This window comes from Phalacrocorax aristotelis, chromosome Z, assembly GCF_949628215.1.
Source record: "Phalacrocorax aristotelis chromosome Z, bGulAri2.1, whole genome shotgun sequence".
Taxonomy (NCBI): Eukaryota; Metazoa; Chordata; class Aves; order Suliformes; family Phalacrocoracidae; genus Phalacrocorax; species Phalacrocorax aristotelis.
Window position 1 is genome coordinate 50,893,991 of NC_134311.1, and position 17,187 is coordinate 50,911,177.

The window sequence follows — 17,187 nt, forward strand, 5'->3', positions numbered from 1 at the left end:
AGCATTTGCCATTCTTAAAACTTCTAATCACTATTACAATTATACAGATTTGCTTGGTAGAAAAATAAAAATGGTTGTTTTTTCTTCTGCACTCAGCCGTTTGTGAAACCCGAAAGCAAGTTTTGGCCCACGATTGCTCGCATTGATGACATATATGGAGATCAACATCTGGTTTGTACCTGCCCACCAATGGAAGCCTACGAATCTCCCTTTTCAGAACAGAAGAGAGCATCTTCCTAAGACTGCTTCCATCTGCCTGGATTTCTGAGTCCATCAGGATGGCCTTTTCCTCCCAGACCTGACAGGGGATTTATATACTGTGTATATTTTGGATAATCACCACGTTTGTTAATTGAATCACCACTCAGTTAAAATGTAAATACAATTGGTATGTTAGGTGTAAACAAAATGTGATCGTTCCACAGCAGTTGATGTTGAAGTTGCCTTGATTCAGCATTTTGTCTGTTTTGTGCTGAAGTTTTAACAATTAACACCCAATTTTCAAAGTGGCATGGAAGATATGGTTAAAAAAAAGTAGAAGAGATGCAGATGTGTGAGGCAATAGTAATGAATATTAACTGCAGGAGTAATTCTTTATATTTTGTAAAAAAAGATGAAGTAGATCGTGTAATTTACTTCACGTATTACCACTAGCATTGCTAGTGTTAATATTTCATACTGGTTTTTTTACCTACCAATGTTAGTACTCTAATAAAATTGGTCAGAATTTTAAGTGTTGCCATGTTCTGGATTTTAAGTTTCCAGCTGGATTTATCCAGCAGAGCAGTATGAAATTATGAAGCTTAAGTTCTGATTTGTCAGAATTGCCATGGCAGTAACAGCTTCTACACAAAGCAAAATACTGGCAGAGATTAATATTGAAGTAAGTCTCTGGTTTTTTTAATGAGCTTGAATGATCAGTTTTACTGAGCAGTAACAAACTTCACCTTCTTCTATATCTCATCAATTTTCCTTGTAGTTCCACCTAATCCTCTATTCTTATTCTGCAGAAGGGATGAAACACATTTTTACCAGACTGTGAACTGCTTAGTGTAAGTTAGGTCTTGTCTATGAAGTATCCTCCTTCCACAGTTTCTCAAATATCTTATTTTGGATACTGGCTTTGGTTTATACAGCACACTCAACTTGCCTCACTTTTTCATGTAAGTCTACAGCTTGTGTAAAAACTGAAGCACTGCTTTAGCTGTGGCCCTCCAAGAATACCGACAGCACCCTGAGTCCAGAGCCCTACTGCTACACACAATGCCACATTCAATTACTCAGTAGCCACAATGCAGAACTTAAACAGGAGCCTCTTCTAATCTGTGCCCAGTCAAATTTATATAAAACCAATCCCCTCAGCAGTTACAGACCGACCATATGTGTTACAAGCACATTTGAAAGAAACCCGAGCACAGGTCTGTGCAGCGGCATTTGCGTTTCATGCAAGTGAGTGCCCCTGTGAAAAACTCATTCAGCCATGTGAAGCAGGATTTTGGTGAACGAGGAAGCAGGTACTGGGGTAACAGTCAGACTGGGGAAAGGACCGCATAGTTTTGTACCTCACAACCAGCAGCTATTCAACCTCTTCTTTAAGGTCTACATGGACACTCATACTGGGGGGCTTTCTCTGAAGTGATACAATTAAGGCTAGTGTTCACAGCACTATTTTAAGTACCGTACTTTTGTGCCCTTTATAGTGAGTTTGGGACTGCAACTTTTTCATTACCTACCTTTAGACTTTATTGGGGGTTTTCATTACACAGACACCGCAGATGACAGGAGAGAGGAATGTATCTCATTAAAGGAAGGTTAGGCCAGATACCAGTTTTGATGTGAGAAGCTGCCCCTAGATCCTAAAATGTCTAAATTCATAGTGAAGAAAATTAGAATTTTATAATCTAGAATTTACTATGAAAAGGGTACCTTTCAGTAGCTACTAACTAATAGCACAAAGGGTGTAAAACATTGTGAAAAAACACTGCAAACTTGTAATGTGAGGAAAGGACAGTCTTTCTCCATTGCCAATCTAACTCCACAAAATCTTGTCAAGCTACTTTAATGTTTGTTAAAGGCAGTTTCATGTTGCTTGGTTGTGTGTGTCACTGAAAACATATATTAAAAAAATTGGTTTACATATTGTTGTATTAAGCAGAGAACTTCCCATTGTTGACCTCAGACTGACAAATTTATCTCATCCTTTAATTGGTAAAAGCTATCAAGCTGAAGGTATATAAAGGTATAAAATATTTCACAGCACTCAACTATCAAGTAAAAAAACCACAAGTCTCATATGCTTATTACACAGATGCAATAATTGTTACAAAGGTAAAATTACATCTGTTCTTCCCCATAAAATACGGAGCTACCGTTTTGTAAAACATAGACGTTCAACAGGAAGTAAGAATCTCTTTACAGCTCTTTTAAACTGTATGCTTAACACTAATACCAATTCACCTACTGAACAAAGGCTGAACCCTCATTCTAGTAAGCACAGAAAAAGCTTGAGTTAAATCTTTCAAAACTGTTCAGCAATGCCTGCTTTTTTGATATATGCCTACAGAGATAGTACCAGCACTGTGTATTTTGGATGCAAAATCCTAAGTAGAACGGGGGGGGAGAGAGAAGTTAGTTACTTATTTCGGATGAAGTGCCAAGCCATTAGGCTCACTTTCAGCCACAAAAAACAGCACTGCCATGTGCATCTCAGTGGTTGGTTCATTACCACACCAGGGTAAGGGCAAGATTGCAACTTACTGAGCATGACATATATACTTCTATATATGCTGACTTTGCAGGCTCCAGGCTGTCCATGTAGCCCCATGCCTACGGTGGGGGTGGGAATCTCTGATGGCTGTGCAGGGCACCCACAGCTCCCAGCTGCCCCAGACGGGCAGGAAGGGCTCCCTCCGACTCCACTACATGGATTGAGTACTAATGAGCTTCCTTCAAATGCTCGGTAGGGACCTGAGTAGCTACATGCCAGCTGCTGCTATAGAGTACGTGTAAGCCCATGGATATTGTTGTCGGGTTGGTTTTTTTTTCTAAATTAACAAGGTTTTTTTTCATTGAGAAATGAGTTAAGGAATATAAAGCCTCATGTCTGAAAAATAAGAAGCCCACCTAAAGAAAGCATTTAGTAATCTGGAAAAAAGTCTATAAAAATGTTATGATTTATATAAGTGGATAATAGTAAAAACAAAATTAGCAACTTTTCTGAATCATAAAATATTTAATAAGGTATATTTGGGGGGGGATATATTGTATATAAAATTTCAGATCACAATATGAAGCGATTTGAACCCTCTCCAAGCTAGCACTGCCTTCAATGCCATGTAGATGTATTGCCACTGATACAAGACCTACTAAAAGCATACAGTTTAACTAATACAGAAGTGGCTTTTTTATATGAAATATTTTTCACACAACTAGAGTGTCTTGAATACCCTCTTTAAGTGCAAAAAACACAGATCACTTTACACTAATGCAGCAACAATGCATTCATATTGTTCTCATTAGTCATTAGTAGTCAACTTGCATAAGATACAAGAAAAGCACAATGAAGCTCACAAAAATAGACTAAAAATCAGCCTGTTCTTGCAAAAAAATACAGCATAATGGAAGAAAAAGACAAAAAAGGATTATGCACACCACAGAATTTGCTGTTCTTTAATCCAGCTGGCTTAAGTGCTGTTTCTGTTTTTTTGCTGTTTTTTGTGGGTTTTTGTTTTGGTTTGGGGTATTTTTGTAAATCAAACCACATGGACCAGGCACAACTAATATTCAGGAGGCAGTGTGTAGCTAAAACTTCACTAACTTTTTGTCATCCCCACAATTTATTTTCCTCTGTCCTGAGGTAGTTACAAAAAAAACAAATCATAAATTAAGCTTCAGCTAGGCCAGTAAGAGCTGAGGCTTTTATTTTTTTTTCCTTTAAAAACTATTTGTTAACTGGCCAAAACTACCTTGATGTTAAAAGACAGCTGAGAATTAGAGTTCTCACTACACCAAAAAGATGGTTATGAGGGGAAGAGGGTTAGCTGCTTCAAAATGTGACAATATATTGAGTCCCATCAAGCTGGCTGGTCCACTGTTGAATTCCCTATGTTTATTCTCCTTTACTGTCTATAAAGTCACTGGGACAAGTATGGAAGGATTTGAGCACATCATCGTCCTTTACTGTAACCAGGGAAGAACTGGTCCAGTAGTGTCTGCAGTATCTTGTTGGGAACCATGGTGTAGCCCTTTCCCAGGTCATAGCGGCAGGCAGGACAGGTGAAGACTTCAGCTCTGAAGGAGCGCTGTAAACAACTCTAGGACATACAGAGAAGTAAATCGTGAGAACTTTGTTTTAGACTGACAACTTTACTAGCAAAACCTGAGGAATCACTATAAACCAAAGATGCAATCTGCTGCACTACCAGAAAATTGGAAGTCATTACCAAGCCCTCTGGCACCTACCTGTGCCTCGATGACTATAACGTCCTAACAAAGGAACTCTGCTCTGGGCTGGGATGTGAAACACTGAGCTTGGGAGGAATTAAAACAAATCACTACTGAGATTTCCCCATCGTTTCCACTAGTGCCCCTTGCGAATCACAGCCGTGTCTGCAGCTTCCTTCTAGCTTCCCAGTTAGGTTGCTGCAGTTTCCCAGACCTTCATTTCGAGAGGAAGGTGAGTATATGAGGCATATTGTTTATGTAACAATCTCCATCTACCTTATGGAATGAGAATCAGTTAAACCTTAAAGACGTGTGTAGAATAATACAATCTCTAACACATTAGCACCAGTGCTGCCCTCCTTACTATGTTACCACAGGGTGCAGATAGCCCGAGTGTGTGATCTGAATATCAGAAATTTATCAGGGCAGGTCTACGCCCAAACAGCAGTAGCAGCTTACTATCAAACTATTCATTACAACTTTAACTGGATATTATTTTGTATTCACAAATATTTACTGGTATCTTCACATTCTGTGGTTCCTGAGTTTGTTGCCATTCACCTTTCTCTTCTCCATTGTTCTCCAATTTCCATAATTCTAAATATTAACCCTGTCATAATACTTTTTATGGTTTTAAGGAGCCATAATCATTCTGTGTGTGCAGGCCATCCATAGCAACACAGTGATTTTTACTGGAGTGATACATATCTTCTTGAACAGTGAACTTGCGTTATCAGATACTGTACTAGGCTGATAATAGTCCAAGTCCTTTAAGGCTCTTAGGCAGAAATAGTAGGTATGGCAGGCACAGTTTAAATATGCACAATTCAGAGCATGATTCTATACATACCTGTGCTACAAAAAATAACTCTAGTACAAACTGGATTCCAAACTCCTTACATTATATCCAACTGATCAAGATTCTAAGACACTGACTTCTGTGGCCCTCCTACCAAGCAAAAACAATGCCAAGAATAACAAGATAATGTCACTTACCCAAATAATTTTCTTGTATTTACCCTGCATCCTTTCAACAACTCTTATTAAGTGTTACACAATTATAAAATCTACTTTTATTCCTTAACTATGTAAAATTAAATTATTTTTACTGTACCAACATCTAGCTCCTGGACCAAACCAATTCCCAGTGTAATTCCACTGATCACAAAGGAATGACAGCAGTGGTAAACTTCACTCATTATGTCTATCAGGAACTATACTAGACATGCTTCCACTCTTTATTACACAAAATGAAGGCAATCACTGAATGCAAACTTGCTCTATGTTTTTGCTCAGACTGTTAGGCAATAATTATTGTCTTTCTAAACACATATGGCTTTGGTGACTGGTGTCTCAGAGCCAAGAAAACAGCCCAGAGGAAGCCCAAGTTTATTCTTACTTTACAGACGTTGTGGAGGCACTCTGTTGTCACTGGCTGGTAAACCAGCTCCTGGCAGCAGACACACATAAAGGATTGTTCCAGTTTCTTCAGAAAATTCTAGTGTAGGGCAAAGGAATAAAAAAGACAAACTCTATTACAGTTCTTGTAAATGCCACTTATAACATAAAGATTATGCACTTCCAGAAGTAAAGTCCTCCACATCCATGAGTACAGCTTTCTAAAAGTAATCAGGAAGCAGCTCCGTAACTGCTTCATTTCTCTGCTCCTCCACAAATCAGAGAACTAATGTTTTAAAGATTAGTTACTTGTTTGTACGAGTACTGTTCTAAACAAAATGAACCAGACTGGAGGGCCCCTCATGCCTGATTCTTAGCATAGGTCAGAAAGTTTAATAATCGTGTTTAGCAACTGCTGCTAGAAATTTGCATGTCCCTGAAAGATCTCTTTTTCTCTGCCAAGGGAACTTCTGCTAAGAAAGCCACTTATGCACCTCCTCCTGTGCTTATGGATTATGGCTAGTTTAACGGCTTCTTCTCTCTTCAGGCCAAATTCTCTGCAGTGTGTAAACCAGCCTCCCTGGTTTTAAATCTTCTCAGGGCATCCTGAGGAATCTCAAGATACATTTGCATCAGGAACACGTAAGCATGCTTATCTCTGGCATGTCAGTGATACAATAATACATGGTTGGATATAGAAAAAAAAGCCTATCTACAGCTAATCAGAATATGGTTCTTTGTAATAACTTTTAGAATACCAGATTTATCTTAAACCACATTTTATTTAGTTAAAAGGGAAGGTGGTTGTTTCTAGCAGAAATATTTACATTGTCACAGTAGCAACCCAAAGCTACCAGTGATTCCCACTGCCTTCAGTGGCAACTAAATGAAAATCTTAACAAAATCATAGGTAGGAATCTGTAGAGTTACTTCTCAGTAACTCAACCGCTTTTAAATTACTGTTTTCTCCTTTTTTCAAACACATATCTCTATTGTCTGTCATCATGCAAAATTTTAAGAGTTGAAATCCTTCTAGTCATTACAGACACTGGATAGAAGACAAGACAATAGCAAATAATCTTACAGTACCAATTCCTACACAAAGACGACAGCAGCAGCATTATAGCAAAAACTAGTAGTGTAAGTGGAAGACCAGGGAGATATAGAAGTTTTTTCTGTTACAGAAGCACCATTACTAGTCACTGGTAATTCTCAAATAAGCTAATTACATATGTCCATTTTCCAACCAATGGTTTGTTCTTCATTGAGTTGAGTTTTATCAAGTTATTTTAACCCACCTTGATTTCTTCTGCAAAACAGTTGAAATAAGTATGAACTTGACACTGGTAAGACTAATTATAACTGAAAGATGTAATATTTCAGGAGATATTCCTTTGTGGACTTTTTTTACAGTAGTGTCTATAGTCTCTTCAGTCTTGAGCTATTCTTGCTATTTTCTTGACATTTAGGGGGAGGAAAGTAGTTTCTTTCTTATTTAAGGTTCCCTCTCTACAGAGTGGGATAATCCAGATTTGGATCAAAATATTTTCATTTCATATCTAAATTTGAAGATGGCAGTACTTCTATCTCTTTAAACAAAGCAAGCAAGCTGTATTTTCTGTAATAATATTATTTTGTGTCTAAAAAAAGTAGTGACTAGAACCATCTTTCTTCATGTCTGATTTCTCATATCAGCACAGCACAAAAATATATTTATAATTTCAGAGAAAACACACTCACTTCAAAAATGAAAAGGGAAAAAAACCCAAATTTTTTGAGTAAGAAGAAATTCTTTTATGCAGGTGTAAACCAAGCCATCAAGAGCAAACTGTATAAGTGACAGCAATTTTCTTGAAATCAAAGTCTTACAATAAAAATAATGCTAGACACAGTCTGTATTCAGCAAAAGTTCAACAAGCAAATTGGGTTTTAAGAGACACTCAAGATTCCTCCTAACAGTCTAAAGAAAAGGTAAGCATTAAAAATTATGCATGCAGCAAACATACTGGTCCTTCCTTAAGAGAAGCAAGTACTTCATCCCACAGTTTCTGGTTCATACAGTCTTCTCGAATCAGCCATTGCTGCTCTTGGGTCAGCTGGAATGCCTCTCCTTTCCCTCCATCTCCCATCCTCATGGCTTTGGGTGTATTTGTAGGTTCCTCTATACCTGCTTAAGATGTTGACCATCAGATGCAGTAACAACAGAGTGTTAGTCTGAACTAATAAAAGGAGAAGACAAAACTATTTATAGAAGGCTAAAGCATGGATTACACCCATGAAATGCAGCAATCAAATCCCTACTCTGACTCATACTGTTCAGCATTGTTTTGGACTGCAGCCCAGTTGCCCAGAAGACTGTTCATTTTTCTACAGAACTTGAGAAAAAAACGCTTAAGAGTAGTAAATAGGATAAGATCCCTACACTACTACTTTAATTACAGAGCACGTGCTTATCAATTTACATTAGTATTTCAAGTAACTTCTCACATTCACAAGGTTTTCATGCTACTGGCTTAATAAACATAACATGACAGACTTTACTGATGAATGCTAGAGAAATAAAAAGAAATACCATCATCAATTGTCCTCTTCTGGTTTCCATTACTCTGGCTGGTTGGCTCCTGTTTCACAGTTTGCTTTTTAACCTTATCTTTCTTCTCCTTACTAGCCATGGCTTCCAAATAACCTTCTGGATACTAAAATAAAAAAAGCATAGATTTAAAACAAAAACTTCTGGCATACAGGAATTCCCAAATAACAAGAAGACTAATTTCTAAAACACTTTAAAACCCCATGACTACATATTGAAAAAACTACAAAATATTTTTTAAAACCCTACGCGATGGATAAAACAGTTAAATTAGTATCTATTATTAAGGAAGTATAGTCAAGTCAAAAAATCTAATCCAGACTAGATTGTATTAAAAGAAACGGAATATCCATATCTATGCCCTTACAACTACACAAATCAGTTAGGCAAAGTTGAAGATCATGGTATGTTGTATGATACACCGGCCTTGCAGAGAAAATAGACGGTATGTTAATTCTTTCCATCTTTCATGGATTCTGCAATGGTCAAGTCCTCATGGGTCAGTTTATTTTTGTGCCTGAAATACACTCTCTATATAAACTCTTCAGTCACATGGAGAGAAAAATACATAAAATAAACAGGTTTTTCTGTTTCTCAGACAGGCTCAGCTATAACAACAGAAGCTTGTAGAAATTCTTTCCAGCCTCAGGATCACTAAACTGGATTCAAACACTTAATTTTTCAATCCATATATGGAAAGCAGCGCACTGCTAAGGCAGAAAGCTTCATCCACCTTTGTTCTGCTGTGTCACTGTTACGGGATTCTTTCAGTCTGCAGATAATCTTTAGTGGTTTTGCCCTTAAATCCTGCCACAGTGAAGTACAAATAAAAAAAAAAAGCACTTTAACTGATCTTTCTTTCTGGACTATGTTTACTGGAAATAAGAATAAAAACAACTCTGTGAGTCCTGATTCAAACCTGTACGCTTAGACCCAGTTTCTTTGACCGCTCCATTCCTTCTGAAGTCCAAGGTGCAGGCTCAACATCATCTCTCCTCAGAAGATAGCGCCAAACTAAAAATCCACATTTTCCAATTTCTGGCCAATATTTTACCACCTAAAGAACAATATAATATTACTGCCATTATTTTATCGCAAGCCAAACACCTGCATATAGTCATACTTTAACTGTTCAAGAAGAAATGAGAAGGCTAAGTTACACATTACTGTTATACAGCAGCTCTCCCTCATGTGAGAAATTCTTGGGTTTTTTAATAAATACAGTGCTCTTAAAAGGCACATACCTTTATTTCAGATGCTGAGAAGTCATTAAATGCACAAAAATCTAGGATATAGTTGGAAGGAATGAGGAAATAATTTAATTTCCAGGGATCAATATGATTCAGTAAGCATATATAAAGCAGCTTACATGATCAACTTTACATATCCTATTACAGATTTTGTGTTATCACTGCTCTGAATAATTTTATTTCAGTTATTTCCAGAATAAGCTAAGGCTAAAAAGCTATCACAGAGAAAAAAGAATTATTTCTTTTAAGTAATAATGAAGAATCTGCAATATAACACATATGAGACTTTTTAAAACAGCTGAAGAAAATGTTATGTTGCAGTCAGTAGACATCAGAATACCTTGTAAATGCCATCATATCTGTTGCCTTCCTCTGGGGCATATTTGCTGATCCGCCGTCCTTTTGAACTGCGTACTACTCTGACTGGCTTACCAGCTCTCCAATTTTTAGACTCTGCTCCATTTTTGTCATCCAGTGGGGCATCACAGTTAAGGGCCAATGCCCTAGAAAGATTTAAAATCTTCATAAACTAGATTGCTTCACACAACAGATTTTTGAGAATTAATTTAAGCAAGTCATATCTATTTCCCTTGTCTAATTATGCTTTATCAAGCAGCATAGAACTTTTCAGTATATTCCTCAACAACTGCAGAACTGATGGAAGCAATGAGATCCATGCTACCTTGTATGGTAAGAAAAAAAATAGGAACACAAAATATTTTGTTAACAAGGTTCCAGATGACAACTGAGCTGATACTGCTAAATAAAACAATCCTTTTAGATTTAATACTCTTCATTTTGAAAAATAATCCTTTCCTAAATAGCACTGAGGAAATTAAAGGAAATTATAACAAAAGGCAAACTTTCCCTATCGCTAGTCCCCATTAACTGCAGATTTTAAGGCTTTTTAAGTGTGTACACAAAAGTAATGAATACGGTGAAAAACACCATAGACAAAAAAGTACATGGTAACCATCCAAAAAACTCTAACTCAAATCTCTCACATATAGAAAACTTCTACCCAAGAGTTCTGACAAACTTCGCATTAAATTCAAACAAAGTCCTCTAAATGCAAGTGTAGAACAATTTCAACCAGAGACATGACTACTAGCTGCACTGGCAATATAGCAATGTGTTTCAGGGAGATGCAAGTGTTTCTTTATATCAACAAAAGATAATGCTTGATAAAATGCCTCTTAGGAGCAAGAGGCACCACTGTTTCCAAAAGTAGCCTGTACAAGAGTGAATGGATATAGCAAAATGTTAGTTTTACATTAAAGCACTACAACCCAGTTCTTTGTTTCAGAAAACTTTTAAATTTTATCTTCAAAACTTACCTATTCATGTGTGTTAATGTCTGATCAAATGAATGTTCTCCAATCCTTTTATTGCCAGAAAGATCTCTACCTCCACTCCCAGTGTAAGTGAATTCATCTCCTCGATCCTGTGCAAGAAGATTATCCTTTGTTTTAACACTCCTAAGTAAATCAACTCAATTTTTTTTTCTTTAAAAAAAGCTACTTCATTCATTCTGTTTACTCAGACAGAACAAAGTTATACTCCAAGGCATGGAAAGATGTGTTTTGAATTTCAGCATCCCTGACCTTCTACAGGAGTATTGCCAGCACAAAGCTACTGGTCTGGATGTAACATATTCTCCAGAAAATTCATATTAAAAAATTGCCTGCCTTAAAAAACTGGACATCTAAAAAGCTGGTTTTGAAAAAAAAAAGTATTTCTGAGGAAGGGAACACATTCTAGCAAGTGGCTACTTGCTCTAGAGCTTTCATTTAGTTTACAAGAATATAATATCTGTAAAATACATAATAAATACCTTGGGGGAATCACTTCAGCTTGTGCTAATAAGTAAAACAGCTTCTGCCTTATGTACAAGGCAGGTGCTTTAATGCAATAAAAATCCCAGCTCTTCTGAACTTCTAAGAGCTTAAACTCATTTAAATTCACATTTTGTAAGCTGACATAATTCTGTAGTATATTTCCTACGTGGAAGTTTCTTTAAATAGAAAGAAGGCTGTTAGAATATTTTAAACCGCAAAAACAGTCAAAATCTACATACACTTAAGTAAAGCCAGTATTACTATTTTCTTTAGGAAATATGTCACAGAAACTTGTATTTCTCCTGGCAAAGACAAGTATTTCTAGAAACATGCGAACATATTTAATATGATATCTCTTTGGAGATGCAAATTTTGTAAAACGCATGAAGCAACAGTAGAAGATAAATACTTAATAGAAAAATAATGTTTATATGAACTTTTATAGCAAAAATCTGAACATACTTGTATGCAGTAGTAAAATTCAGTCAATTTCTTACCACTATTAAAAGTCTGACATTATTAAGGATCCAGTGCAACACTGTTACAGATATTTCATGACTGACAACAGCAGAAAAAGAGAACGTTAGAAAGATAAATGCTGGTTGAACAGGCCATAGATTAATTGTAGAAATGATGTTTATTTTATTCTGTGTAGGGAAAACCTAACAGAAATTCAGCTGCAGCATTAGAGTATTTCTCATTCAAAATTATTATGTCTACATAATAACAACCAACTGCTATAAAGCTAAAAAAATACTCAAAATGTAACAAAGACATGTATAAACTCTGGTATATCCTTTGATAAAACAGTCTATTTATTCTGCTCAATGAATATCTAAAAAAACCCAGAAACAGGATGATGATGTACAACGACAATATATGAAACAACTTCAAAAGAATGAAAGATAACAAGACAAGAACTATTACTAAGAAAGGATGTAAAATAAATTGTATAAAATGATTTATCATAGATTCGAGATGTTTATTTTGTCAGTGATTATCAAGGCAAACAGAATGTGTACACAAAGTACGCAATGCACACAAAGATGATTCTGATAATAATATGAATAGAAGTGGACTTGCTTGATGAATCAGACCCATTCAAACAAATTGCATTTTAATACTCAGTAAGAAGCTTGTGCCAAGTTCAGAAAACCAGAAAGATGTTTCCTGGAAAGTCATGAATCCAGAATGACGTGGGTTTCATAACAAGGAAGAAACTAAACACATATTCATGATGTGGCAGAGTGGGGAAAACTGTTAAGGCACTTTTTTGATGTTCAAGCACAAATAAACTGAAACTGGAAGGTGATTTTTCCCTCTTTTTAGAACATAATGTTCAGACAAATATTGAAATATCATACGTATAAGAATGTAAAAAGAATCGAGGAAAACCACAAATACTAGATATGCAAGCGAAATGGAGAAAATTATTTACAAAACAAGACAGGCTCTTGACAAATTTTTATCAACAACTAGGTAGAACAACCTTGACAAGAAGAAAGTACTGGATAGACTGGGTTTTGGCATAACAGACAAACATAAATCAAGGACAAATCACTACTAGGCTTAAGCAAAAAAACCTCAAGCAAGTAGGCATAAATGCAACAGTATTAATAATTACCTCCTGGAACACATTTCTATGGAAAATGGGCTAAATGTAAAAGGGCTAAAACCATCAAACTTCCAATGCTTCAGAGAAAGACTGAGTGATTCTCTGGGTGGTACTCTAACCACAAGCAACCAGAAAACATCATGCTTGAAGAGACAGCATGGATATAAGGCCTATGCATATATGCTCACCTCTTGAACAGATTCCACACTTGATAGGTTACATTTGCTTCTCTTTAATTATCCAAGTGTTCTATTCATAAATAGGCAAATTTATATGGATTTTGGGGAAACTGGAAATCCAGGGTAAGGAAAATGGAGGAGAAACGGAACAATTATGGAGTATAATTGTTAAAGGTCAAATAATAAGAAGTTGGCATATTTTAACACCTCTCGACGTAAGAAAGGCTCGTTTCTGTTCTAATTCTCAGAAGAACTACACTCACTTATTTCACATCAGATAGATATACATATATATTAAGAAACAAACAAACAAACAAACAAAGACCCCACAAACAAACAAAGAAAACCAGAACCAAAGGGTGGCAGGGAACAAAGACACACAGTTCCTAGAACCAGAGGAAAATTACAAAGATCTTGCCATACAGGGTGCTAATCTGGACTGGAAGAAGAGAAATGGGGAGGATATTTGAACCTCTGATATGAGAGCAACTCCTAAACAAGGACAAGAAGAAAGCTCAGGTGAATATGTAAGTGCTTGCAGCAAGAGAAAATCTAGAGTGGCAAGAGTAAGTGATGCACAGACACGGAATCAGAGTGGTGTAAGTGTGGATACAAATACAGCCCATGACAAGCAGAAGTGAAATGGGGATACTGGTCATCTGAAGACCTAATGGGAGACCTACAGAACCTACTTCCATCATGGTTACAGTGTTTTAGTTTGAAAGTGGAATATGCCAGGAAAATTCACACAGCTTATTATTTGGGATCTTTCAATGAGTCATGACTCATTAACACAATTTCGCAATAGCTTTGAGTTCTGAGTCTATCTACAGACAATGCAGGATCTTCCTACCAGCTCTAACAACGTTCAGCTGATTTTATGTGACAGGTAAAGGTGGAAAGTTATTTTTTACTCAAGCAGATCAGAAAGTAGAGCTTAAGATACTGATACTGCTGTAGATTATGCATTCAACAGCTGAAGAAAACATTTGGCAAAATGGATTATTGACTGTCTGTATGTTCTTCTTTAAGGACCAAAATAACTGTCAAAAGGCTATTGAAACAGTCTTATCTTTTCCCTTCTCTTCTTTCTTCCTACCTTTTCCCCACTTTCTTACCTTAAAATACGTACTTCTGCTATTTCTCTTCTGCTTTCCACAGCTTAATTCAACTTCCTTGCACCAAAACTTCCTTTCAACAGCTAGTAAGACTTTGTTATTTTCTTCTCTTAATGCCTTCTGTATGTCTCTTTTTCTTGCCTCCATAAAGTTATTTCTTAACTGTCCTGTTTGTAAAGTTTGATTACATTACAGAACAAATGAACTCCAGCCACAGTAGCATTGACCCAGTATCTCATATTGAGGCATTTGAGAGGAAGATGAGCCTGAAGCTCTAGTACTATAAGCCAGTCAGCCTGAGACATACCACATAAGCAGATGGTCAATTGTATTAAATCATACGCCACAGTTTCAATGTTGTTACAGAATCGGTTATAGGTCTAATGAAGAGATAATGGAGAATGTAAAAACTAAGATTTTGAATTCCACCTAAGTGTTCAACCACATTATTTCTATGGGTTGCTCTTATGCAGCAGCTGTCAGTGGCATTAGGTATTTCAAGTGACTGGAATATCAGCTATCTCAAGATAGCTGTCAGTTATTTTCTCCTTCTATTAACACCTCTGTTATTATGCTCAGATTTCAAAGTCTGGTCGCAACATATACACAAAAAATGCATTTATCAGTTAGTAAAATATGCTATTAAGAACACAAACAGATAATTAAGAACAAACAATAAGACACAAAAGTCTTATTGTTTTTTTTTGATACAAGAAACCCCAAAATTTTATCAGTTCATCAATCCCTTAATTCATCCGTTTCACCTTAGTAAAACGTGATTAATAAAGGCTAAGATATTGATTAATATGACAAAGCAAAATAAAAAAGCGCTAAGTCTTTTTAAATGAAGTTATTAATTCCAAGACAAATACTAACTATCAGGCAATTATATTTGAAAGGCTTTCCCTTCCCTAGTATTAGGGATAACTGAAAGTGAATCATGACATCATTCATCTCTATTAAAATTCTCACAGGTCTGTATGCATGTAAGTGCTGACAAAATTGGTCCATCTGATCAACTGTCTGATTTATTTTTGGTAATTTCATAGTTTAGCACTGCAGTAAAAGGTCCCAATTAAAAAGGAAGGGGTAAATTACATATTTCATTTATAAATCAATAAAAACTCTCTTGCATTAAGGCCACAGCTTGAATATATCATAATATCATAATAGGTGTTTCTGAGTCTTCTCTGCAACCACCCTTGAGAGCAAGAACCTGACAGTATCATGCCATATTCCATCACGATAAAAGCATTAAACCATTTTTGTGTTTGCCAGCCTGGATCTATGAACAATAAGTAAGACAGCCTCAAAGCAGGAAACAGCAGAAGGTGGCTAACTGGTGATGGAAGTAGGTCAACATTTTTAAAAAAACCTTACAAATTAAAGTACTAGACAACTGCTGTATGTGTAGACAACCAGTTTCTGAGGGTGTTCCTTCTCCTTTCAACATTCAGTGCCAAAATGGTGGATTTCCAGACCTCCAAACTAAACATCAATATGTACACAATTCAGGGTACCCAATCTGGATTCATTATCTTCTGCTCCATTCAAAATCAGTTCCGACTTGAAACCAGGTTCACCAGAGATGCAACCCACAGAAAGCCTTTTCAGGTCAAACACCCTTTTCTGTAGTGGAAGATTACTCAGGAGATACAACAGATGCTTGAGACAACATTTTAAAATTACAATTATCTTTGACTATCTGTTGGAGATCACTGGTTGATTGTTTTTCTGAGGGCAAAAAATCCTGCAATCAGTACGAGTAATTTCATTAGCCTACTATAATCTTAGTTAAAACAAGGCAAGGAAAATCTTGCCTAAGAGGCATACACTTACTATGTGACATTCATTTACCTCGATACCTGTAATTAGAATTTGTTACTTTCATCCTTCTTTTATTTCCTGTATTTAAATAAATGATTAATGTAATAAGAATTTTTGTAAGTGTTTATGTGAAAAATCTGTGAAGTTCAGCAAGAAACTCATGGTTTGACACAACAAAGTTTAGTACAATTATGCTGATCTTTCAGATGTTAATTACAGTCCATCTATTGTACTAATATGACTAATGTCTCTTGAAAATGTATGCATTTCAGAAAGAAAGTATGTCAGTATGTTAGGCATTCACAAACAGAAACCAAGGCCTATGTCCTTGACATTGAGGAGAATGCTGCGGAATAGGAGTTGTCCTACAAATCTGAAACACTGGTAAGAAATAAGTATTAAAGCTACTGCCCTACAAATTATGTCAAGTATGTCCTTAGTATCGGAGGTAACAAGAGTGGACAAGTAACACATCTGAATGAAAGGGAAGATATTTGGTAGCTATTGTATAGTTAGGTACTCAAATTTCTTCACATTATGTTCGAGCTCCAAGCAGCTCCCAAACCAGGAGGGCACTTCGACCTTGGAAATGTGATGGCTTTTGAAAACAGCAAGTTTCATGGCATCAAGCAACAGGTTTTCACCTACATACTCAGTCCACGTGGCTCACAATAGAGAGATTCTCAGTGTAATGGCTGTAATAAACTTGTTATGTTGGATTCTCAGTACTATAAAACAGAGGTGGGAAAATATGAAAGGAATTGTTCCCTTGGTAACGTAGTCAGCATGGCACGATCATTCAGAAAATTTATAGAGGATACTACATCTCTTTTGTACCAGGGCTCACGCTAGATTCAGACAACGCAGGTAAATGCAGCAAACTGGTTAATAAAGCAGCAGTTCAGACGTATCTAGGTAAACTGCTAGTC

At 36.4% G+C, this 17,187-nt stretch overlaps 2 protein-coding genes across 4 annotated transcripts in view; one reads left to right on the forward strand and one right to left on the reverse strand.

Annotated features, from left to right (window-relative positions):
• Nucleotides 1–733, forward strand: part of GLDC (glycine decarboxylase) — a 45,267-nt gene extending 44,534 nt beyond the window's left edge. Inside the window, exon 25 of the mRNA XM_075079083.1 lies at nt 97–733. Within this exon, the coding sequence (XP_074935184.1) occupies nt 97–240 (144 nt within the window). The 3' untranslated portion in view covers nt 241–733. The remainder of the gene's footprint in view (nt 1–96) is intronic.
• A 1,448-nt stretch (nt 734–2,181) lies between these two features.
• UHRF2 (ubiquitin like with PHD and ring finger domains 2) overlaps nt 2,182–17,187 on the reverse strand; it is a 96,725-nt gene continuing 81,719 nt past the window's right edge. For 2 of the 3 annotated variants that reach the window (XM_075079086.1, XM_075079084.1), the window contains 7 exons: nt 11,019–11,125; nt 10,022–10,184; nt 9,351–9,488; nt 8,414–8,537; nt 7,848–8,011; nt 5,843–5,941; nt 2,182–4,313 (listed from right to left, as the gene is read on the reverse strand). In XM_075079086.1, the coding sequence (XP_074935187.1) occupies nt 4,167–4,313; nt 5,843–5,941; nt 7,848–8,011; nt 8,414–8,537; nt 9,351–9,488; nt 10,022–10,184; nt 11,019–11,125 (942 nt within the window). In that variant the 3' untranslated portion in view covers nt 2,182–4,166. The remainder of the gene's footprint in view (nt 4,314–5,842; nt 5,942–7,847; nt 8,012–8,413; nt 8,538–9,350; nt 9,489–10,021; nt 10,185–11,018; nt 11,126–17,187) is intronic. The other variant, XM_075079085.1, reaches the window with a different exon arrangement.